At 73.4% G+C, this 22,555-nt stretch overlaps 3 protein-coding genes across 3 annotated transcripts; all 3 read right to left on the reverse strand.

The window, feature by feature from the left end:
• Positions 1 to 878: 878 nt before the first annotated feature.
• Positions 879 to 3,822, reverse strand: LOC148591707 (sphingomyelin phosphodiesterase 5-like). The gene is made up of 8 exons (XM_088537115.1): positions 3,253 to 3,822; positions 2,803 to 3,108; positions 2,662 to 2,734; positions 2,450 to 2,590; positions 2,046 to 2,135; positions 1,663 to 1,726; positions 1,404 to 1,557; positions 879 to 986 (listed from the first exon to the last, which is right to left on the reverse strand). Exons 1-8 carry the CDS (start codon positions 3,820 to 3,822, stop codon positions 891 to 893), a joined length of 1,494 nt encoding a protein of 497 aa, XP_088393241.1. The 3' UTR covers positions 879 to 890.
• Positions 3,823 to 8,400: 4,578 nt separating this feature from the next.
• Positions 8,401 to 10,464, reverse strand: SPATC1 (spermatogenesis and centriole associated 1). Its single transcript, XM_088537116.1, has 3 exons — positions 10,364 to 10,464; positions 8,832 to 8,971; positions 8,401 to 8,764 (listed from the first exon to the last, which is right to left on the reverse strand). The coding sequence occupies exons 2-3, from the start codon at positions 8,955 to 8,957 to the stop codon at positions 8,432 to 8,434; spliced, it is 459 nt and encodes a 152-aa protein (XP_088393242.1). The 5' UTR covers positions 8,958 to 8,971; positions 10,364 to 10,464; the 3' UTR covers positions 8,401 to 8,431.
• A 4,679-nt stretch (positions 10,465 to 15,143) lies between these two features.
• Positions 15,144 to 17,661, reverse strand: GRINA (glutamate ionotropic receptor NMDA type subunit associated protein 1). Its single transcript, XM_088537123.1, has 6 exons — positions 17,355 to 17,661; positions 16,311 to 16,423; positions 15,855 to 16,055; positions 15,659 to 15,787; positions 15,413 to 15,556; positions 15,144 to 15,335 (listed from the first exon to the last, which is right to left on the reverse strand). The coding sequence occupies exons 1-6, from the start codon at positions 17,659 to 17,661 to the stop codon at positions 15,186 to 15,188; spliced, it is 1,044 nt and encodes a 347-aa protein (XP_088393249.1). The 3' UTR covers positions 15,144 to 15,185.
• Between the last annotated feature and the right edge of the window lie 4,894 nt (positions 17,662 to 22,555).

The following is a 22,555-nucleotide window of genomic DNA, read 5'->3' on the forward strand; positions in this document are numbered from 1 at the left end:
ACAGCCCAAGCAGTACCTCCGGCACCACACTCCCAGGCAGCCCCCAGCCCCACATAGCACAGCCCATGGGGCAGCCCCCCATCACTGGGTATGCACATCCTGCCAGGTAGCCTCCAGCTCCACATGATCCCCATCCCCACATACACACATCCCATAGGGCAGCCCCACACACGCGCATCCCATAAGGCAGCCCCCCATCCCCATATATGCACATCTCTTGGGCAGCTTCCCCAGCCCCACGTATGCACATCCCATAGGGCACCCCCACCCCTCCCCACACACGCACATTCTATAGGGCATCCCCTGCCCCACATATACACGTCCCATAGGGCACCCCCCAGCCCCACACAAGCACATCCCTTGGGCAGCCCCCAGCCCTCGCCAGGCCTTGGCTTCTGCCCCACACTCCCAGCGGGGGCACAGGGGGTCCTGCCCTCTCCTACTGGCCCCCTGGTGCAGCCGGGCTCCTGCCTGTGCCTCCCCCGGCCCCTGCGGCCCCTGTCGCCGTGGGGCAGCCGGGGGCCCCGCTCCTGCCACCTCAGTGCCTTCAATAAAGCGTCCGAGCTCTGCAGCGGGCGGCGTGTGAGGCAGGCGTGACGGGGCTGGGACCGTCTGAACCTGAACCTGGGGCTGCGGAGCTGCCCCGTGCCCCGGCGGGACCCCGTGCAGAGGTGGGACCTGCGCTATGGGGGACCCTGTGCTATGGGGGACCCTGTGCAATGCGGGGCCCTGTGCAGCGGTGGCAGCTCTTGCAGCCGTGGCCCCCCCACGCCCCCTGCGCCCCCCCCGCATGGACGGCGCCCTGGGCATCGCTCCCTCCGTCCCGACGTTTATTGCTCCGGGGGGCCCCGCCGCGGCCCCCCGCACCGGGCAGCGCAGGGGAGAGGGGCTCAGGGCGGCGCGGGCGCCACCGCCAGCCGCAGCGCCACGGGCAGGTGGTCGGAGCGCGCCGCGAGCTGCGTGACCACCGCGAGCCCCTCCACGTCCTGCGGGGCGACACGGACCCGCTGCGGGACGGGCCGGGACACCCGGCACCCCCGGCCCGGGACACCCGCTCCGTGTCACCTCAGGCCCCGATACCCTCTCCTCGTCACCCCCGCTCCCCGCGGCACCTGCTCCCCGCCAACCGCAGCCCCTGTTCCCGGGGCACCCGGCTCCCCGCCACCCTCGAGCCCCGCGTCCCGGCTCCCACCGTCGGCTCCGGTCCCTGGTTCCGTGACGTCGGGGGTGCCGCCCCCTCCCAGCTCCGGTCCCGGTGGCACCTGCCACCCCCGAGGCCCCGGCTCCCACCGCCGGCCCCGCTCCCCGCCGCTGCCCCCAGCCCTGGCCCCGATGGCACCCGGTCCCCGTGAGCCCTCAGCCCCGCTCCGCGCCGCCCCGTCCCCGTCCCCGCCGCCCCTCACCGTGCGCAGGGCCACGGGCCCCCAGTGCTCCCGGTACAGGATGTAGTCGAGGCGCCGGCCCCGGAGGGGCCCCTGCGCCGCGGGGTCCGGGCGCCCGTCGGACAGGATGGGACACGCCAGGTACGTGCGACACCCGGACGGCTGCGACAGGGTCCTGGGGGGGCGTGAGGGGGCGGCAGGGCCCCCCAGCCCCACTGTGCGCCCCCCCGCCCCCCCGCGCGCGCCCCCCCGCCCCACCGTGCGCCCCCCCGCCGCTCACCGCTTCAGCTGCTCCGGGGTGGACACCGGCTCCTCGTAGATCTTGAGGTAGTTGAGCAGGGTGCCTGCGGCACGAGGGACATTGGGACGGGGCAGGGGTCGGGACGGGACGGTTTGGGATGTGATGGGATGGCTGGGATGGGACGGGATGGCTTGGGATAGGATGGGAGGGGTGGACGGGGCAGAAGGGGATGGGACACGACGGGACAAGACTGGATGGGGCGGGACAGGACGGGGCGGGGAGGGAGCAGGATGGGATGGGACAGGACGGGATGGGACAGCAGAGGGCGGGACCGGACGGGACGGGTCCGTGAGCGGCTCGCGCCTGCGGGACCGGGACCGGGACCAGAACCGGACCGGGACGAGCGGGGGAGCCCCGCATACCTATGGCCCAGGGCTGGTCGCGGCCGGGCCCCACGCGGCAGGGGTCCTGGTACAGGTCGAAGATGCGGTGCCGCTGGTTCTGCTCGTCGGCTGCGCGGGGCGGCGCGGGGGGACGCGGGACGCGTTACGGACACCCGCGGGGGCCCGGCAGCCCCCAGGTCCGGCCTCAGCCCCCCCCACCCCCTGTCCTACAGCCCCCGAATGTGTCTCCCAGGCCCTCGTTCTCTGGCAAATGCCCCTGTGCCATCCCCCGTCCGAGCACATGCCACCCCCAGAGCCCCGTGAGCGGCCCCCCGGCAGCCCCCCACCCCATGGCGCTGCCCCCCACCCCATGGCGCTGCCCCCTGCCCCGGTGCTGCAGGACGGGTCCCCCCCATGGCACGACCTGCCCCCATCCCCCCCACCTCGGGAGCAGTTGTCGAAGTTGAGGTCGCCGCAGAAGACGTCGAAGGCGACGACGTCGCCGCGCTCGGCGTGGGCGTCCTGGAAGAGCTGCGCCCAATGCAGCGCCAGCGTGAGCTGCGCGTCGCGGAGCGCGGTGTCACCTGCGGGGACACGGCGTCACCGCGGCCGCCCCGGCGCGGGCCCCGTGAGCGGCCCCCCGAGCCCCACGCACCCGCCGGCGCCTGCAGGTGGGTGCAGCTGACGTAGCCCACGACGCGCTGGCCCTGCACTGAGCCCAGCAGCACCTGCGCGAGGCGGCGGGTGAGTCCTGCGCGCGGCGGGCCCCGGCGTCCGGCCCCGGCCCCGCGCCCACCTGCGCGCAGAGCAGCCCCTTGGCGGCCAGGGCGTCCTCGCCGGCGCCGTTGGGGTAGCAGTGGTAGCCGGCGGCCAGCAGCGGGTAGCGGCTGGCCAGGAAGAGGCCGCTGTTGAGCAGCTTGAGGCCACCGCGGCGCAGCCCGTAGGCGCCCACGTCGTAGAGGATGTGCTCGAAGGAGGCGGCCAGGCGCCGGCGCAGCGCCGCGGCCGCCCCCGGGTCGAACACCTCCTGCAGGCACACGAAGTCCGCGTCCGCCGGGAAGTGCTCCACGATGCTCCCGCGCGGCCCCGCGGTGTCCCCACTCTCCGCAGTGTCCCCGTGCTCCGCAGTATCCCCGTGCTCCGCGGTGCTCCCGCGGTCCCCAGCATCCTGGTGCTGCTCGCCACCTCCGCGCAGCCCTGCATCCCACTGCTCCACAAAGTCCCCGTGGTCCTTGGTGAGCTCCACGGCGTGCTCGGGCATGTCGAGGACCATGCTGTCCCGCGGCGCGCACAGGGTGCCGCCGTAGCCGGCGGGCGCCACGCGCCCGGGGGGCGCGAAGCCGTCGCGGGCGCTGGGGACGAGCTGGCGGGCGGCGTAGGCGGCGCGCTGCCGCGTCTGCCCCAGGTTGCTGAACTTGGCGAGCCCGCTGGGCAGCAGGCAGAGGTTGGCGCTGACGAAGGTGAAGCGGCGCCGGCGCCGCAGCGCCCAGGACTCGGGGGGCTGCAGGCCTGTGGCGTGCTGGTAGGCGAAGGGGCGCCGCGCCGCCTGCAGCGGCAGCCACAGCAGCAGCCCCAGCGCGGTGAGCGGCAGCGCGAGCAGCAGCAGCGCCACGCACACCACCCCCGCCAGCGCGCGCCCCGCGTAGCCGCAGCAGCCGCCGCAGCGGCCCCGGTGCAGCCGCTGCCGCTCGGCCGTGGTGGGCTGCAGGTCGAGGACGTGGTTGGCGGCCCAGAAGGCCGGCAGCAGCAGCGCCTCCGCCACCGCGTTCAGGGCTGCCAGCGCCCGGCTGCCGAACGGAGACTCCCGCAGCACCATGGCCGGGGCGGGCGCTGCGGGTGCCAGCAGGGCCCCGAGGGCGATGCCTTCGTCCTGCTGCTCCTCCCTGGAGGCGCCAGCGCAGCCACGGGGGCCTGCGGGACAGGGACAGCAGCGTCAGAGTGTGGCCGGGATGAGCCCCACATTGCACCATCCAGGGTCAAGACCAGCCCTGCAAGTGCACCAGGCACGGCTGGGACCGGTCCCCAATTGCACCAGGCACGGCTGGGACAGGCCCCCCATTGCACCGAGCATGGCCGGAAACAGCCCCCCGTTGCATCGGGCATGGCCAGGATTGGCCCCCCCATTGCACCGGGCATGGCTTGGACCCGTCCCACATTGCACCAGGCATGGCCGGGAACAGCCCTCCATTGCAGTGGGAATGGCCAGGAGTGGCCCCCCCATTCCACCGTCCAGGGCCAGGAACGGAGCCCCCCGTTAGGCAGGGCACGGCCGGGACCAGCCTCCCCGCTTTGCAGCGGGCACAGCTGGAACCAGGACCTCCCGCCTGTGCACGGGCCGCGCCTGGGGCTCGGGGTCCCCCCGGCACCGGGCTCGGCCAGGTCCAGCCCCCGTCAGTGCCCCGGGCCCGGCCCCGCCGCCTCGCAGGGAGCTTCCCGCGCCCGTCCCGGCCGGCCCCGCCGCCGCCTGCCCCTTCCCGCCCGCTCCCTACCCGGCGGGCGCCGCGTCCCGCCCGCGGCCCCCGGACGCCTGGGCCCCCCGGCGGGGGGGCATGGGGGCGGGCCGCGGGCAGAGCTCGGCCTCCCCCGGACGCCTGGGCCCCTCGCGGGGGGGCATGGGGGCGGGCCGCGGGCAGGCTCGGCCCCCCCGGACGCCTGGGCCCGGCGCGGCCGCCGCTCCGGCCAAGCGGAGCGAAAGCGCCCGCGGGGGAGGGGGGGGCACCGCGTCCGGCTCCGCCGCCCGCAGCCCCGGGGCGACACGACCCGGTGACAGGGGACACGGGAGGGGGGACACGGCTGCCCAGGAGGGTGGCGGTGTTGGGGGTTCACACCCTGCTCCAGCAGCCCATGCCCAGGTGCCCGTGCCATGGGGCAGGGCTGGCATGTGGGGACAGTGTGTGGGGCAGGTGGCATCGTCTGTGGCCACAGCTCCTGGAGCCGCTTGTCACCTTGTCCACGAGACCTGCGCTGCCCATGCTCCCCGTGCCCAAACGTCCTTGCGCACGCTCCAGGTGCACGCTCCCGGTGCACGCTCCAGGTGCCCAGACCCCGTGCGCGCTCCCTGTGCGCACCCCCGGTGCAGTCCCGCTGCACGCTGCACATGCACACTTCCTCGTGCACGCTCCCCATGCGCGCTCCCTGTGCGCACTTCCTTGTGCACACTCCGTGCGCGCTCCCCGCCCGCATGCCCAGGCGTTATTGCTCACCTTCCCCACGCTGCGCCGCCCGGCCGGAGCGGGCACCCGGCTGCCAACCGCGGCTGCAGCAGGAAGCTGCGGCGGGTGCCAGGCTCGGCCACGCGGCGCTTGCCCTTTGCCTGGTGTTACTGCTGGCGGCAGCGGCGTTCCCGGCTGGAGCCCACTGGGATACCAGCGAGCAGCGTCCCCGTCTGCCCGGAGCCCTGGTGCCGCCGGCCGGCGCGTCGCGGCCAGGCCAGGTCTGGCCGGCCCGACCGGTTCCCGGCCGGACGCGCGTGGGGCAGGGAAGGGCTCCAGGAAGGGCTCCGGGAAGGGCTCGGGGGCCGTGTCTGTGTGGCCGCCCGCCCGCCGGGAGCAGCGCCCGGAGCAGCGGGACGCGCCGGGGCTGCGTGCGGGGCCATGCGGGGCTGCCGGGGTCAGGGCCAGGCTCGTTCCCACCCCATGGAGGCTGCAGCGGGCGGTGAGTTGCCCACTCTGCAGCTCCTGGCACCACCCGGCTCATTCCCCTCGGGACGCTCATCCCGGCGCCCGGCAGAGCCAGCCCCGCACGCCGGCTGCTTGCGCTGGTCCCAGTGCCCCTTGTCCTGCGTGGGTGGACGTGGACGTGGCCACGGCCATGTGCAGGTGCTGCCCCGTGCTGCCCACGGGCAGGAGTGGCCCCGCTCACCCCGTGCCACCGCATCTGAGTCACTTCCGTGCGGCACGTGCGGGTCAGTGCCTGGAGGGCCCTGTGGGGACGTCCCCAACCCCGTCCCCATCCCTGCGCCCGTCCGCCAGGCCCTGCCCCTGCTCCCTGCCCACAGAGGGGCCTTGCAGCGGGGCATGGAAATGGGCTGAAACACCCCAAAAGCCCTGGCATGAAGTTGGGGGTGCGCAGAGGGGTCAGCGCTGGCAGGTGGCAGCTCGCCCCATCCCTGCCCCATGGCTCCGGCCCCAGCCAAGGCCAGGGGGCCACGGGCCCTACCCCAGGACACTGGCACCGGGCACTGCCCCACAGTGCAGACAGCAGCCTTGCCCCATGGCGCTGGCCATGGGCACCGGGCACTGCCCCACAGTGCAGACAACAGCCTTGCCCCATGGTGCTGGCTGTGGGCATTGTGCACTGCGCCACAGCAGAGGCACCAGGCACTGCCCCATGGAGCAGGTAGCAGTCTTGCCCCACGGCGCTGGCCATGGGTACCGGCGCTGCCTCGTGGCCCGGTGTCTGCCCCCCCGGCCCCGCGGCGCTGCCCCCACCCCTTGCCACGCTCACCTGGGTGCCCCGAGGCGCTGGGGGCCATCGTGGCGGCCCCCTCGGCACCTGCTCCGTCCCGCTGCCGCCCGGGGCCGGGCACCGCGGCAGGTGACAAACATCCGTGCGGGGATGTGGCCTTGGCTGGGCACCGCCCCGCGCGGCGCCTTCCTCCCGTGGGCGCGCGGCGAGTGCCCCACGCCGTGACCCACACCGTGACCCACGCTGTGACCCACATCGTGACTCACACCATGACCCACGCTATGACCCACATGATGCAACATGAGCTGCCCCACTCTGTGCCCAGTGCTGTGCATGTGCCGTTCCCGGTGCTGTGCCCGTGCTGTGTCCCACACCGCGCCCCATGCCATGACCCACATGGTGCCCCACGCTGTGACCCATGAGCTGCCCTACACACTGCCCCACATGTGCACAGCACTGTCCCCCAGGCTGTGCATGCGCTGTGCCCCACGCCGTGCCCCACACGCCGCCCCACGCTGCACCCCAGGCTGCGCCTCAGGCCGTGCCCGGCCCTGCGCTATCAGCCCGCACCTTGCCCAGGGGGCGGCTCCCCCCGCGCCGTAACCCCTTGTGCGCCGCGGCCCTGCACCTGCACCGGGCACCCCCGGCCCAGCACCCCCGGCCCCGTGCGCTCCGGATCCTGCCCTGGGATCCCCCCGCCATTCCCGCTCTGTTCCCGGCTGCTTTCCCTTCCCGGCAGGAGCAAGGACGTTGTGGGAGCCCCCCGCCGCAGGCAGCCTGCTGATCTCGCAGCCCCGGCACCGCCGTCACCCTTCCCCAGGCACCCCCGGCGCAGAGGGTCCTGCAGCGGGGGCCCTGCCTTGGTGCTGGACGGGCTGCAGGTGCCAGGAAACGCTGCATTTCTGAGAAACGCTGCATTTCTGAGAAACGCTGCATTTCCGGCAGTTATCTCAGATGTGGCCCGCTCTCAGGAAAGGTCCCGCGGGCCCAGGGCCATGAACCGGCCTCTGCGCGGCCCGGGTGGTCCCAGGCCCAGAAGCGCTGACGCTGCTGGTGCCAGCTCTGCCGTGTCCCTATCGCACCGCGGGGCCCGGCCTGGGGTCCCTCCAACCCCTTCCCCGTTGCACCACGGGGCCCCTCCAAGCCCCTGTCGCACCGCGGGGTCCCGGCCGCCCCGTCGCTGTCCCAGCCTGTCCCCAGGGCGCGGGCCGGGGCGGGCGCTGGCGGCGCCTCCTGGCCCCGCTCCCGGTGCGGTGCCGCCCGCGCCCCGCGCTCCTCCTCACCTGCCGCCGCAGCCGCCCAGCCCGGAGCCTCCTCCTCCCCTGCCCCGGCGCGAAAGCGAAAGCTCCAAAGCGAAAGGAAAAGCGACAGCGGCCGCGGCCACCTCCACCCCGCGGGGCCACCTCCGGCGCCCTGCGCCGCCTCCTGCACCGCACCGACCCGTCATTGCCCCCTGCACCCCAGCATCGCCCCTGCACCCTGGCATTGCCCCCCGACATTGCTCCTGCACCCAGCACTGCGCCCCGGCATCGCCCCTGCACCACGGCATTGCCCCCTGTCATTGTGCCCCGGCGCCCCGGCGTTGCTTCCTTTTCTGTGGCATTCCCCCCTGTACTCTGCCATCGCTATTTGCACCCCAGCATTGCCACCTCCACCCTGGCACTGTCCCCTGCGCCCTGTCACTGCTGTCTGCACATTGGTGTTGCCACCTGAACGCTGCAACGGCCACCTGTGCCCCATTGTGCCACCGCCACCCCAGTGCTGCTCCTTGTACCCTGTTATCGCCCCCTGTACCCCGGCACTGCTCCTTGCACCTTGTCACTGTCCCCTGTACTCTGGCATTGCCACTTACACCCCAGTGTTGCCACCTGCAGCTTGCAACTGCCACCTGTGCCCACATTGCTACCTGCACCCGGCTTTGTGCCCTACCCCCCGGCATTGTCCCCTACCCCGCGGGCTGCGGGCGGCAGGAGCGCGGTGAGCCGGGGCTGATGCTGTGGTTTAATGCGCGGGCGCGCTCACCAGATGAACATGGGCTTGCCGTCGTCCTGCGCCAGCTCGTGCAGGCACTCGAGCAGCAGCAGCACGTCGGGCTGCGTCTCCGGCGGCACCGTCTCCAGGACCACGCGCCGCAGGAAGCCGGGGCTGTTGTAGGAGCGCGCGTCGGGGCCCGCCAGCTCGGGCCGCTCGCGCAGGATGCCGTACGAGTTCACCACGGACTCGGTGAAGGCCGGGTGCACCTCGGGGCTGTAGCCCAGCGCGCGCAGGCGGCTCATGACCGTGGCGTAGCGGTGCATGACCGCGGCGCAGTAGCGCTCGTCGAAGGAGCCCGCCGGGGCGTTGAGCACGGTCTGCAGGGGGGTGTGGGTGAGTGCGGGGCGGCGCGCGGCGCGCGCTGCCCGTCCCGCTCCCGCCTACCTTCATGATCTTGTCGGGGATGTTGCTGACGGTGAAGCCGTAGAGGCGCACGCGGTCGGGGAAGACGGTGGAGAGGATGCGGCGGTCGAGTTGGAAGGCGATCTCGCCCACGATGCGCTCCCACATCTGCTGCCTGGCGTCTGCGGGCGGCGGGGCCGTGCGGGGCTGTTGCTGCTGCCGCCACGCACCCTCCCCGCGCCCGGCCGGCCCCGGCACCCGCGCGCCCGTCCTGCCCCCGCGCGGCGCGGGGACGCGGCCCTCGCTGCACCCAGTGCGGGGGCAGCGATGCCCGCCGGCCAGCTTTGCAACGCAGCGAGGCCAGCGGGCAGGCTTGCAGGGCAGGGATGTGCGTGCAGGTCTGCAAGGCAGAGGTACCAGCAGGGCAGTTTGCAGGGCAGGGGTGTTCATGCAGGTCTGCATGGCAGAGGCACCCCTGGTTTTTCAGGGATGCTGCGTGCGGTTTTGCAGAGCAGGGATGCCCCTGTGCAGGTTTCACAGGGCAGCGTCACCAGCACACCACTTTGGCATGGCAGCGCGGCCCGCGTGCAGGTTCTGCGGGACACAGATGCCCTGGGCTCCTGCGCATGGTAGCGATGCCACCGCGCTGCTCCTCCCCTGCACGCGGCCAGCGCTGGCAGCGGGTGCCGGGGCCGGCAGTTGGTCCCGCTGCTTTCCCAGATGGCGCCCGGCCCCGGTGCCGCTCGGAGCCGGTGCCCGCGCGTGGGACCTGCTTCCTCCCTGCCTCGAACCCCTCCATGCAGCGGGTGCTGCAGGTGCTGCAGGCGCTGTGGGCGCTGCAGGTGCTGCAGGAGCCGCAGGGCAGAGCGAGGGGCGGGCGGGATCTGCTCGGAGGCCGGAGGATTGCGGTGGTTTTGGAGGAGCTGCTCAACCTGCCAGCTGGCACCGCCGGGGCCACCTCCCGGCGCAGCTGGTGCCAGCGCCTCCACCAAGGGGCAGGCGGCGGCTGCGGCTCCGCAGCAGGAAATGCCTGATCTGCTCCGAGCGATCCCTGCCCTGCTCCGAGCAATCCCTGCCCTGCTCTGAGCAATCTCTACAGCACAAGGTGGAGATCCCTGCCCTGCTCCGAGTGATCCCTGCCCTGCACTGAGCAATCCCCATGACATGGGAAATCCCTGCTCTGGGCAATCCCCACGGCACAGGCAATCCCTTCTCTGATCCAAGAGATCCCTGCCCTGCACTGAGCGATCCCTATGGAACAAGGTGGAGATCCCTGCTCTGCACCGAGCGATCCCCATGACATGTGAAATCCCTGCTCTGGGCAATCCCCATGGCACAAGCAATCCGCATGGCACGGGTGATCCCTGCTGCACCCCAGCTCAGAGTACCTTGCAGTTTGCAGGTCCCAGGCTCTGATGCCCCATCCTGCCCTATCCTGCTCCATCCCCACTCCATCCTCACTCCATCCTCGCTCCATCCCCACTCCATCCCCGCTCCATCCCTGCTCCATCCTCACTCCGTCCCCGCTCCGTCCCCGCTCCATGCCCACCCCATGCCCGCTCGGTGCCGCTCACCGCGCTGCCCGCCGGTGCGCGTGCTCTCGCTCACGGACACGGGCCGGTCGGCGGTGCGGGTGATCCTGTGCGGCGGCTCCTTGGGCCGCACGTCGGGTGGGCGCTGCGGCTGTGGCTGCGGTTGCGGCGTTGGTGTTGAGTGATCGGCCGGCGGCGTGTCTGGTGGCACCTGCGCGGGCGGCAGCGGGATGGGCGCAGGGGGCTTGGCCTTCTCCGGGCGCCTCGGGAAGAGGAAGTGGCCGCGGTGCGGCGAGGGGTCGCCCGGGGGGGTGTGTGGGGTGCCCGGCCCCGGCAGGAACACGTCGTCGCTATAGGTGGACGAGTCGTAGGTGGATTCCTGGGACAAGTCGTAGGTGGCGTTGAGGGGCACGTCGTAGGTGGCGTTGAGGGGTACGTCATAGGTGGTGTTGAGGGGCACATCGTAGGTGGTGTTGAGGGGCACGTCGTAGGTGGTGTTGAGGGGCAAGGACTGCGTGGCGCTGCCCGGCGTGTCCGTGGACGGCCCCGCGGGGCCGAAGCGGTCCAGCGGGCAGGAGAGCCGCTGCAGGGGGTCGTCGCGGGAGCCGCTCGCGGACGGGACGCCGGTGAAGGCTGCGAGGAGAGGCCCGGCCGGCTCAGAGCCCCGCGGGGCAGCCGGGACCGGCCCCCGCGGCGCCTGGGTCTGGGTGCCGGGCATGGTCCCGTGCACCCTCGGGGTGCTGTGCCTGGGTCCTGTGCATCTTTCAAGGGTGCTGTGCGTGGGTCCTGTGCACCCTCCCAGGGTGCTGTGCACAGCCCCCGTGCACCTTCGGGAGGCACAAGGTGCTTTGCAGGCCCCCATGCACCTCCCCGGTGCCCGTCACTGCCGCTCGCAGCGCAGCCCCCAGCGCCCTCCCTCAGCGCAGGAGGCCCCATGGGCCCTGGGGCGCAGCGGTGCCCCCAGCCCTGTCCCACGCGCCGGCCCCTGTCGGCAGCCGCACTCACTCCTGCGCCAGGACACGGGGTAGCTGCTGCTGCTGAAGGGGTGGCCAAGCGGGCGCCCCCCAGAGAGCGGCGGTGACGAGAGCCCCGACGAGTCCTGCTCCATTGGCAGCGGTGCCCAGCTGGAGCTGCCTGCAGGGCAGCGGTCCCCATCAGCGGAGCCGTGCGGCACAGGGGACGGGGACACAGGGACCAGGACACAGGGATCAAGACACAGGGACCACGGTGCAGGAACCGGGGCACAGGGACAGGGGCACAGGGATTGGGGTGCAGGGACCAGGGCACAGGGAGCGGGACATAGGGACCGGGGCACAGGGACCACAGTGCAGGGACAGGAGCGCAGGAATGGGGGTGCAGGGACCGGGACACAGGGATCAAGACACAGGGACCAGGGTGCAGGGACCGTGTACACAGGGATCACGGTACAGGGACCAGGATGCAGGGACAGGAGTGCAGGAATGAGGGTGCAGGGACGGGGGTGCAGGGACAGGGGTGCAGAGACAGTGGTGGGATGGGATGGGTACTGGAAAGGGGGTGAGGATGGGACTGGGAACAAACCTGGAATGGGATAGGGATGAAGAAGGGGAAGGTAACAAATTTGGAATTAGGGATTGGAGATGTGGCTGGAGATGAGAATGGGAATGGAGATGGGAATGGGGACAGGATAGGGATGGGGATGGGATTGGGCTGGGGCTGTAGATGGAGCTGGGAAGGGAGATGAGAGTAGGGCTGGAACTGGGGACAGGCAAAGATATGGGATGGGGAAGGAGATGGGGACAGGGTCAGGATGGAGAGGGGGAAGGGATGGAGACAGGGATGGAGGCAGGGCTGGGACAGGCACTGAGACCAGGACGAGGATGTGGCCGGGATGGGGATAAGGGTGGGACGAGACGGGGGCTGGTGCAGACCTGAGGACAGGCATTGGGACCAGGATGGGTATCAGGAGGGGATGGGGATGAGGGCGGGATGGCGCCAGGGCCAGCGCAGGGCTGTGGCCGGGCGCCGCGGGCGCGCGCCCACCCGTGTTGCGCAAGTTGGCGCGTGGTGAGGGCATGAACATGGACGCGACGCCGGGCGGCAGGTTGGGGCGGCTGCGGATGGCGTCGCGCAGCTGCTGGTTCTCGCGGATGAGCTGCACGATGCGCTTGAGCTCCTCGTTCTCGGAGAGGAGCGCCTGGATCTCGCGGCGCAGCTGGTCGTAACAGGTGAGGACGGCCAGCCCGGCGCCGGAGGAGGGCACGCGGGGCAGCGCCTCCATGGCCGCGGGGGCCCCGGCTGCCCCGCTGCCGCCGCCGCTGCCGCCGCCGCCGCTGCCCCGGCTGCCGCCCGACCCCGCATTGTGATGCGGCGGCTGCCCCGGGCACGGCCCGGCACCGCACGGCCCCCGCCCCAGCCATGGCCCAGGGCCGCACGCGCTGCCTGCGCGGGCACCGCCAGGACGGTGCGTGGGGACGGGGCTGCGCTGGGGATGGGGATGTGCTGGAGACAGGGCCGTGCTGGGGATGGGAACACGCTGGGGATGGGGATGCACTGGGGACGGGGAGGTGCTGGGGACGGGGATTTGCTGGGGATGGGGATGTGCCTGGGACAGGGATGTGCTGGGGACGGGGACACGCTGGGGATGGGGATGCACTGGGGACGGGGATGTGCTGGGGACAAGGATACCATGGGGATGGGGATGTGCTGGGGATGGGGACGTGCTGGGGACGGGGATGTCCTGGGGACGGGGACGTGCTGGGGAGGGGCTGGGCTGGGGACGGGCAGGGCAGGGCGAGGGCAGCGCTCATCGTGCAAGGACGGCTGGAGGGCAGTGCTGGCTGCGGCGCCCATGGGGACGGGTCACGTTAGGGCCAGGGCGGGAGGGTCTGGCCGGGAGCACCGGGTCGCAGTCAGAGAGGGTCAAAGTGAGGACTGGGGCTAGGGTTGGGGTCAAGGTCACTCAGAGTCAGGGCCAGGCTCCGAGTTGGGATCAGGGTCCGGGTTGGGGGCATCCGTGGGCTCCTCCATGGGCACCGCAGCGCAATGCCACGGGCCGGGGCGGCTCCAGCGCCCACGCGTTGCCCTTGCAGGTTTCCAGCTGCACAGCAGCAGCCCTGAGCGCCAGCGCTGCCCCTGGCTGCGGGGCCCCTGCTGCAGCCACTGCCGCGACCCGACGAAGCCAGAACCGGAGCCAGAGCCAGAGCCGGAGCCAGAGCCGGAGCGGGAACTGGAACTGGAGCGGAAGCCGGTGGCGGGCGGCGCGGGAGGATGCCCGTGCCGGCGCTGCGGGCAGCGCCCCGGCTCGGCCGTGCGCTCCACCGAGAGCCTGGGCAGCGGCAGCTTCTCCACGGCGTCGTCATCGCTGCGCGGCAGCAGCGCGGGTGCCGCGTCGCCGCCGGGCACCGCCGTCGACCGCTCGTCCACGGCGAGGAGCGCCGCGGCGCAGCTGCTCGAGGACTTCCTGAGCCACCGGGCACGGGGCGCCGCCAGCCCCGGCGTCGCGGCCGCCCCCACGCGCGCCGGCCGCCCCGCCGCCGCCTCGGCCTCGCTGGAGCGCCTGCGCCGCCACGACCGCCGCTTCCAGGCGGCCAAGGCGCGCTTCCAGCGCGGCGCCGACGCCAAGGGCTGCCGCTGCACCGCGGGGCCCCCCGCCGGCACAGGCACCACGGAGCCACGGCACCACGGGCTGGCGCAGCCTGAGGGGCGCCCGCGCGGCCACCGTGCGCCGCCCTGCGCCAGCCACGCTTGCCAGGGCCCCGCGTGGCTCGCAGGCTGCGGCGGCTGCGCCGCTGTGGAGGTGCTGGGCAGCAGTGGCGCCTGTGACCGCGGCACCGTCTACCGCTACTGCTCGCACGAGCCCCCGCGCTGCCCCGGCACGTGGAGCGAGGGCCCGCGCGGCCCCGAGCGGCACCGCGACGGCTCCGGCACCCGCAGCCTCCCCGCACGTGGCTGCGGCTGCTGCACCCGCGGCCCCACGGCCCGGCCCTGCCGCCCTGCAGGGGACTCGGCCCCTGCGCCGCAGAGCCCCGCGCACTCGGTAGGCGCCGTCCCATGGCTTGGCCGCGGTGCCGGCACTGCGGCGCTCACCGCTCTGCCCCACTGCAGGATCCCGGTGGGAGACGGTGCGGCTGCGGCGTGGAGCCGGGCGCTGGCTGCGGCTGCTGCACGAGGCCGCGGGGCTGGAGCGGTGCAGAGCAGCCCTGGGCGCACCGGGAACCGGAGCAGCGGCGGGAACGGCAGCGCTGCTGCCTGCAGCGCAGCTGGGAGCCCGGGGAGGACGAGGAGGGTGAGGAGGAGGAGCAGCAGCGGTTGTGGCCGGGAGGCTGCTGTGCTGACGGTGCCACCGTGGTGCAGCTCATCGCGGAGCGCTTCGAGCGGCGGGCGCAGCGCGAGGCCGCGCGTGCCGAGCGCGACCGGCGTGCCCAGTACTGCCGGGGCCCCGCGGAGGCCCCCTGCCGCGAACCCGCGGGCGGCCGCGCCGCGGCGCCAGGCACCGCGCAGCCCCGCCGCAGCCGCTGCGCCGGCAGCTGGGGCTGCCCCGCGTGGCCCTCACGCTGTCCCCAATAAAGCCGCCGCGGGCAGGACGCGGAGGCGGCGGCTCAACTAGAGGACGGGGCTTTATTAACAGCGGGGGCGGCCGCGCGCGGCGGGCGGTGCGCGAGGCCGCCGGGACGGAGCGGCGCCCGCGGGGACGGTGCTGCGGGGGGAGCGGGACGGGCCGCGGCGGCGGCGGGGGCCGTGGGGCTGCGCGCGGGCAGGGCGGCCCCACGCGGCGCCCCACGGTCACCCGCCGGCCCCCGGGCGTGCGGGCGCGCGGGCGCGCAGGCGCTGGGGCGCAGGGGTGCAGCGGGGGGCGCGGGGCCGTGGCGCGCGGGCCGCGCCGCTACTCCTTGGCGCGGCCGATGATGGCCAGGATGTAGAGGAAGATGTTGACAATGTCCGTGTAGAGGTTGAGCGCCGCGAACACGTACTCCTCGGGGCTCAGCGCCAGCTGCTTGTTGCCCAGGATCATCTGGGTGTCCACGGCCAGGAACTGCAAGAGAGGGGCCGGGCTGCGGCGGCGCCGTGGGGCTGCCGCACGGACAGCCACGCGCGCCGCGCTGCACTCACGCAGGTGAAGAGCAGGGCTCCCAGCGAGGCGTAGATGATGTCCATGATGCGGTTCCGGATGAAGATGCACAGGATGGAGAAGACGATGAGCACGACGAGGCAGACGAGCAGCACGCCGCGGCACGACGTGAAGTCGTACTTGGTCTGCGGCACAGGGACGGCTCGGCAGGGCGCGGGGCAGCGCGGGGCCCCCCGGCCCGGCGCGCGTGTCGCGGTGCCACCCTCCCGCGGCCGCCCCGCGCTCACCTGCAGCGAGAAGATGACGACGGTGAAGCAGACCACCACGGTGATGCCCACGGCCATGATGACGGCGTCCGTGCTGTAGAAGCTGGCGATCATGCCCACCATGTAGGAGAGGCTCACGGTGAGGATGGACTGTGGGCAGAGCAGACGTGTGGGCTCGGGCAGCCCCCCGGGGCCGCGGGGCCGCGCGAGGCCTCACCAGCGCCACCAGGTTCCAGGGGTGCTTGCGGCGGAAGTCGCCGCAGCAGCTGAGCACGATGAGGGAGGCGAAGAAGACGCCGTAGGAGACGTAGTAGGTCCAGACATTGCGCTTCACAAAGCCCCGCACGCCTCGCACGAAGGTGAACACGGCCACGAAGGCGAAGGTGACGGAGAGCTGCAGCGTGAGCACCAGGAACACCTGCGCGGCGGCACCGTGAGGGCGGCAGCACCGTGAGGGCGGCGGCAGCGCCGGTTGCACCGTGCCCCATTGCACCGTGCCCCGTTGCACTGTGCCCCATTGCACCATGCCACATTACACTGTGCCGCATGGCACCGTGCTGCGTTGCACTGTGCCGTGTCGCACCATGCTGCATTGCACTGTGCCACATTGAGCCGTGCCCCGTTGCACGTGCCCCGTTGCACCGTGCCATGCCGTGCCGTGCCGCATGCCCACCTTGCGGATGAAGGCCTGCCGGATGCTCTTGTCGTCCCAGTGCGCCGTGGGGAAGTCCTGGTTGTCGTAGTAGGAGGGTGGCCCGTCCTCGTGGTAGGTGCTGTGCAGGGGGGCTGTGGAAGGAAGGCGCTGAAGGGCTGCCCCGCAGCGGAGCCCGGCCCGTGGGGCTGGGGGCAGGGCCGCCCCATAGGGCTGCCCGTGCCGGGGCGTCCCCACGGCTGCCCCCGGCCGTGCTATGGGGCATGGAAGGTGTCACCCACCCACCCACTGCTGCCCTCTAGTGACACTGTGGAGCATTGAGGCCAGTCCTCCCCATACTGGTGTCCCCAGCAGCGCTACAGGGCACTGGGGCAGGTCCTCCCCAGCGTGTCAGTTCCTCCCCGCAGCTGCCACCACAGGTGCTATGGGGCAGGGTGTCAATTCCCCCCATGGCTGTTATGGGGCAAAGTGCCAGGTCCCGTCGTGGGTGCTATGGGGCAGGGTGCCGGGTCCCCCCCTAGGCGCTATGGGGCAGTGGGTCGGGTCCCCCTGAGGGCACTGTGGGGCAGGGTGTCAATTCCTCCCACGGATGCTATGGGGCAGGGTGCCGGGTCCCGCCATGGGTGCTATGGGGCAGGGTGTCAATTCCCTCCACAGGCGCTGTAGGGCAGGTGCCAGGTCCCTCCATGGGCACTATGGGGCAGGGTGTCAATTCCCTCCACAGGCGCTGTAGGGCAGGTGCCGGGTCCCTCCATGGGCACTATGGGGCAGGGTGTCAATTCCCTCCACAGGCGCTGCAGGGCAGGTGCCAGGTCCCTCCATGGGCACTATGGGGCAGGGTGTCAATTCCCACCACGGGCACTGTAGGGCAGGTGCCGGGTCCCTCCATGGGCACTATAGGGCAGGGTGTCAACTCCCTCCACGGGCGCTGTAGGGCAGGTGCCAGGTCCCTCCATGGGCACTATGGGGCAGGGTGTCAATTCCCCCCCCGGCGCTATGGGGCAGGGTGCCAGGCCCCCCGTCGCTGTGGGGCGGCCGCCCCTCGCCCAGCGCGCCCGCACTCACAGTCCTGGTCGCCGGGCACCATGGGCTGCGGCTGCGCGTAGGGCGGCTGCGCGTAGGGGCCCTGCGGGTAGGGCCCGGCGGGCGGGTAGGGCCCGGCGGGGTAGGGCCCGGCCGCGTAGGGCCCCGCGGGCGGGTAGGGCCCGGCCGGGTATGGCCCGGCGGGCGGGTAGGGCCCCGCGGCGAAGGCGGGCGGCGCGTAGGGCCCGGCGGGGCCGTAGGGCGGCTGCGCGTAGGCGGGCGGCGCCGAGGGCTGCGGCGGCGGCGGCGGCCCCTCGCCCGTCACCAGGAAGCTCTTCTCGTGCGACATGGCTGCAGCGGCGGCGCTGCGCTGCGGGGACAGCGACGGGGACCGGGAGGGGAACCGGGAGCGGGACCGGGACGGGGGAGACGGTGTCAGCGCCCGCCCGCGCCGCCCGCGAGCCCCGCAACATGGCCGCCCGCGTGCCCGTCACCATGGCGACGCGGCCGCCCGCGCCGCGGGGAACGGCCGGGGGTAACGGCCGCGGGGGTGTCATGGCAACGGGGGGGGGTGCAACGGCCGCGGGAGTGTCATGGCAACGGGGGTGTCACGGCAACGGGGGTGTCACAGCCACAGGGGGGTGTAACGGCCACGGGGGTGTCACGGCAACGGGGGGGGGGGGTGTAACGGCCACAAGGGTGTAACGGTCACGGGGGGGCGGTAACGGCCACAAGGTGTCATGACGACGGGGGTGCCACAGCCACAGGGGGTGTAACGGCCACGGCGGTGTCATGGCAACAGGGGGGGTGTCACAGCCACAGGGGTGTCATGGCAACGGAGGGGGGGGTGTAACGGCCACGGCGGTGTCATGGCAACAGGGGGGGTGTCACAGCCACAGGGGTGTCATGGCAACGGGGGGGGTGTAACGGCCACGGGGGTGTCATGGCAACGAGGGGTGTCACAGTCACGGGTAGAGTTGTAATGGCCACAGGGGTGTCACGGTCACGGTCACGGGGGGGAATGTAATGGCCGTGGGGCTGTCATGGTCATGCGGGTGTCACAACCATGGCGGGTGTAACAGCCGGAGGCAGGGGGCGGTAACATCCATGGGGTTGTCATGGCCACAGGGGTGTGTCAGCCACGAGGGTGTCTCGGTCGTGGGGGGTGCCCTGGTTGCGGGGCTGTCACAACCATGGCGGGTGTCAAAGCCAGGGGGTGCCACAACCACACCACGGTGGTGTGTGGTGGGGGGGTGCCACGGCCTTGTCCCCACGCAGCTCTCCGTTCCCCCCAGTTCCATGTCCCCATTCCCCCCAGCTCTGTGTCCCTACCCCAGTCCCCATCTCCCCAGCCCCACGTCTCCCCCCACCCACCCGTCTCCTCCCTCCAGCCGTGGGGACACCCCCATTTCCCCACATGGCAGCAGTGCCCTCCCACTGTCACCATGCCCTACACCCCCACATTGTCCCCGTCCCCATGTCCCCACACCATGTCCTGCCCCCTGAGCCCACATTCCCCCATGTCCCCACACCATTCCCGTGCCCCCCAGCCCCACGTCCCTCCATGTCCCCACACCATTCCCAGAACCCAACGTGTCCCCCACAGTGACAACAAGGAGCCCCAACAACCAACAACCGTCGGGCTGAGCCACTGATCTCAGGGCCAGGTGACTGCAGCCTCCCCGCGCCACTGCCACCCTCTGCCACCCTCTGACAACACCCCCACCCCCCCCCGCGCCACTGCTGTGACAAACACCCCCCGCGCTACCACTGTGACCAAGACACCCCGCGCCACCGCTGTGACCAACACCCCCCCGCGCTACCACTGTGACCAACACCCCTGGCACTGCCGCAGCCGCCCAGCGCTCCGAGAGGCAGCGGGGCTGGAGCCGGAGCCGGAGCGGGGGTGCCCGGTGCGGGCGGCCCTGCCCGCGGCCCCCCGGGAGCTGCCGCTCTAAGCGGCTTTGCCCGTGGCTCCCTAATGCTGGAGAGCAGCCTATTTACGGCACCGGGAATCCTAATCCGGCCCCGCGGCGCACGTAGCCCCCAGCGCAGCCCAGCGGCCTCGGGGACCCGACGGGGATGGGGCAGCCTTGGGGAGCCCAGTATGAGGCTCTGGGTGTCCCTCAGGGTCCCCGGCACAGGGTCTGGGTGTCCCTCGGGGTCCCCGGATAGGGTCTGGGTTGGTCCCTCAGGGCCCCCGGTGCAGGGCCGGGCCGCTCGGAGCGGCTGCCTGCGCCGCGGATCTAATTATAACGGTGGCCGCTGGCGGCTGCTCCTGCGTCAGCGCCGGGACCAGGAGGGTGCGGGGGCCGGGCCCGGCGCAGGCGGCCGCCTCCGGCACCGGCAGCGCGGCCCATCCCGCGGCACCGGCACGGGAGGAAGGGAAGCGCCGGCGCCGCGGCCGCCGCGGGCGCTGCGAGCGGCTGACACCGTCCGCGCCGGGACGGGGACACCGCGGCGGGACGGGGACACCGCGGCGGCCCGGCGCGCGGATCCCCCCGCGCCACTGCCCGCCGCGTCCTGCGCCCCGACACGGGGCTCGCGGTCACCCCCTGCCCGTCCTGCGGGAAGAGCCGGACCCCGCAGCCCTGCCCCGCGCCCAGGAGAGGGGCACGCGGCCGCGCGTTCCTGCCCTGCTCCGTGCCCTGGGAAAGAGCGGCGAGGCCCGGGGGCAGCTGCAGCGCAGGGGGCAGCAGCACCAGGCAGCCTCTCCGGGGACAAGAACAGCCGGCAGCAACACGGACATGTGGTAGCGCCGGCCCCGTGGGGCAGCGCCAGCACCATGTGACAGCCCTGGCTCGTGGGGCAGCGCCAGCCCTGGGGGCAGCGGCAGCACCGTGTGACAGCCCTGGCTCCGTGGGGCAGCGGCAGCCCTGGGGGCAGCGGCAGCACCGTGTGCCAGCCCTGGCTCGTGGGGCAGCGCCGGCCGCGCGGCGCGGGGGCTGCGTGGGCGCGTGCCGCGGCCCACGCGCGGCGGCGCTGGCAGAGGCCGTGGTGCTGCAGCGCGCTGCATTGCTGCACGCGGCGCCTGCGGCAGGGCGGGCAGCGGCTGCGGGCGCCCGCGCTGGGCGCTGCTCCCCGCGCTGCACCGGGGCGCACCGCGTTGTGTAACGCGGCCGGCGGCGCGGGGGGGCGGCCGCTGCCAGCCCCGGTCCCCGCGCCGCCCCCCCGGCCCGCGCTGCGGCTGCAGTGCCCTCCCCCGCGCTCAGCCCTGCCGTTAATCCCCCCCGGCCCCGCCACGGCCGGTCCGGGGCTCTGCCCCCCCGCGGACGCCGCAGCCGGTGCGTTAGTCACCGCCCGCACGCTCTGCTCGGTGCATTAACCGCCCCCCCGATACGCCCGGTGCATTAGCCCCCCCCCCGTACCCCCGCCCCCCCGGTACGCTCTGCTCGGCGCATTACCCCCCCGGTACGTCAGGGCTGGCGCATTAACCGCCCCCCCGCCCCCCGTTACGCTCTGCTCCGTGCACTGCCCCTCCGTTACCCAGACCCGGTGCAGCCCCCCCGGCAGCCCCGTCCCGGTGCATTAACCCCCCCGACCCCCGTCGCTCACCGGGCCGCGCCGCTCCGCCGTGCTCCGCGCTCCACCTGCGCCGAGGGGCGGGGCCTGACGCGGGGGCGGGGCCTGACGCGGGGGCGGGGCCGCCCTTCGCGCGCCCCCGTGCGGCGGCCTCGGCTGCGCGCGGCGGGGGTGGGTGACAGCCCCGGGTCCCTGCGGTGACACCCCTGGGTCTGAGCGGTGACATCCCCGGGTTCCTGCGGTGACACCCCAGGGTTCCTGCGGTGACAGCCCCTGTTCCCTGCGGTGACACCCCTGGGTCTGAGCGGTGACACCTCCGGGCCCATGTGGTGACACCCCCGGGTGGCTGTGGTGACACCCACGGGTCCTGGCGCGACCCGGCACCCCCGCCCCTGCCCACCCCCCCCCGCCACCCCGCGCTCCGCGGTGTCTTCGGGCAGGTTCCCCCGAGGTGCCCGCGGCTCGGGGACCAGGCCGGGTCCCCCAGAGCGCCGCCACCCCGCGGGGACAGCGCAGCTCCGGCCACCCGGGGCTGGCTCGAGACGCGATGGGACGGGACGGGGCGGGGAGGGACGAGACGAAGCTGGGTGGGATGAGACGGGGCAGGTAGGGACGGGGCGGGACGAGACGGGACGGGGCGGGGAAGGGTGGGATGAGACGGGGCAGGTAGGGACGGGGCGGGACGAGACGGGACGGGGCGGGAAGGGGCTGGCACGGGACGGGGCGGGACGGGACGGGACGGGGCGGGACGGGGAGGCTCCGTGGGGCCAGTGCGGGGAGGCCCACGGCGCCCGGGTGGCGTCAGGGCCCGCGGGCCGCCCCGTCCCGGCGCTTTCGCTTTCGCTTGCGCAGCCGGCGGGGCGGAGCGGAGCGGGTTAGTGCGGGGGGTCCCGGCCGCGGGGCCGCCCCGGGTGCGGACACGGGGGGGGCTGCCCCGGGGCGAGTGCCTGGGGGAGGGGCAGCCCGCAGGACCCTGTCCCGCGCTATGGGGCCAGGGCTTGGGGGGAGGAACCGCGGGGCTGGGGGCGTCTGCCCCGGGGCTATGGGGCTGGGGGGGGGGCTGGTTTTGCCCTGGGGCTATGGGGCTTGGGGGGGGGGTTATTGTGCCCCGGGGCTATGGGGCTGGGCGAGCGGGGACTGCCCCGGGGGCGGGCCTGGGGGGAGCCCGATGCGGGTGGAGCGGGGGTCCCGTGGGGGCTGCAGGACCCGGGTGCGGGTGGAGCGGGGGTCCCGCGGGGCTGCGAGGCCCCGGCGCGGGCGCTGACGGCCGCCCGCAGGATGGCGGCGGCGGGGCCGGTGCTGGAGGTGCGCGGCGCCCCCCCCGAGCTGCCCCCCGCGCTGCTGCTGCTCTACTTCGAGAACCGGCATCGCTCGGGGGGGGGGCCCGTGCTCAGCTGCCGCCCCCTCGGGCGCCGCCTCCTGCTGCACTTCGAGAGCGCCCAGGGTGAGCGGGGGGGGGCAGCTCGGGGGGCAGTTGGGGGCACCAAGGGGGGAACATCCTGAGGGGACGTGGGGGGCCCGTGTGGAGCTGTGGGCAGGTTCCCCAGGGGATATGAGGGACTTGGGGGGCTGCGGGCGGGGTGGGGGTTGGGGATCACCTGTGGGGGTGCCCCAGGGGGCCAGTGAGGGGGCTGTATTCAGGTTCCTTGGGGAGCCTAGGGGGGAACTGCAGGCAGGTGCCGCAGTGCAGCGGGGGGACTGCAGGTGGCTCCCGAATGGGA

This window comes from Tinamus guttatus, unplaced genomic scaffold (assembly GCF_059628265.1).
Source record: "Tinamus guttatus ecotype Peru unplaced genomic scaffold, ASM5962826v1 Tinamus_guttatus_pri_ptg000731l, whole genome shotgun sequence".
In the NCBI taxonomy this organism is placed as follows: domain Eukaryota; kingdom Metazoa; phylum Chordata; class Aves; order Tinamiformes; family Tinamidae; genus Tinamus; species Tinamus guttatus.

Excerpts from the sequence above, each read along its gene's own strand:
- LOC148591707 (XM_088537115.1), bottom strand. The coding sequence starts at position 3,822 with ATGGTGCTGCGGGAGTCTCCGTTCGGCAGCCGGGCGCTGGCAGCCCTG. Across the intron at positions 3,109-3,252 it reads TCGACATGCCCGAGCACGCC|AGTGGGGACACCGCGGGGCC; the intron begins GTGGAGCTCACC and ends GACACTGCGGAG. Across the intron at positions 1,727-2,045 it reads CGACCAGCCCTGGGCCATAG|GCACCCTGCTCAACTACCTC; the intron begins GTATGCGGGGCT and ends CTCGTGCCGCAG.
- GRINA (XM_088537123.1), bottom strand. The coding sequence starts at position 17,661 with ATGTCGCACGAGAAGAGCTTCCTGGTGACGGGCGAGGGGCCGCCGCCG. Across the intron at positions 16,424-17,354 it reads GGTGCCCGGCGACCAGGACT|CCCCCCTGCACAGCACCTAC; the intron begins GTGAGTGCGGGC and ends TTCCTTCCACAG. Across the intron at positions 15,336-15,412 it reads GAGCCCTGCTCTTCACCTGC|TTCCTGGCCGTGGACACCCA; the intron begins GTGAGTGCAGCG and ends CCTCTCTTGCAG.
- SPATC1 (XM_088537116.1), bottom strand. The coding sequence starts at position 8,957 with ATGTGGGAGCGCATCGTGGGCGAGATCGCCTTCCAACTCGACCGCCGC. Across the intron at positions 8,765-8,831 it reads TCCCCGACAAGATCATGAAG|ACCGTGCTCAACGCCCCGGC; the intron begins GTAGGCGGGAGC and ends ACCCCCCTGCAG.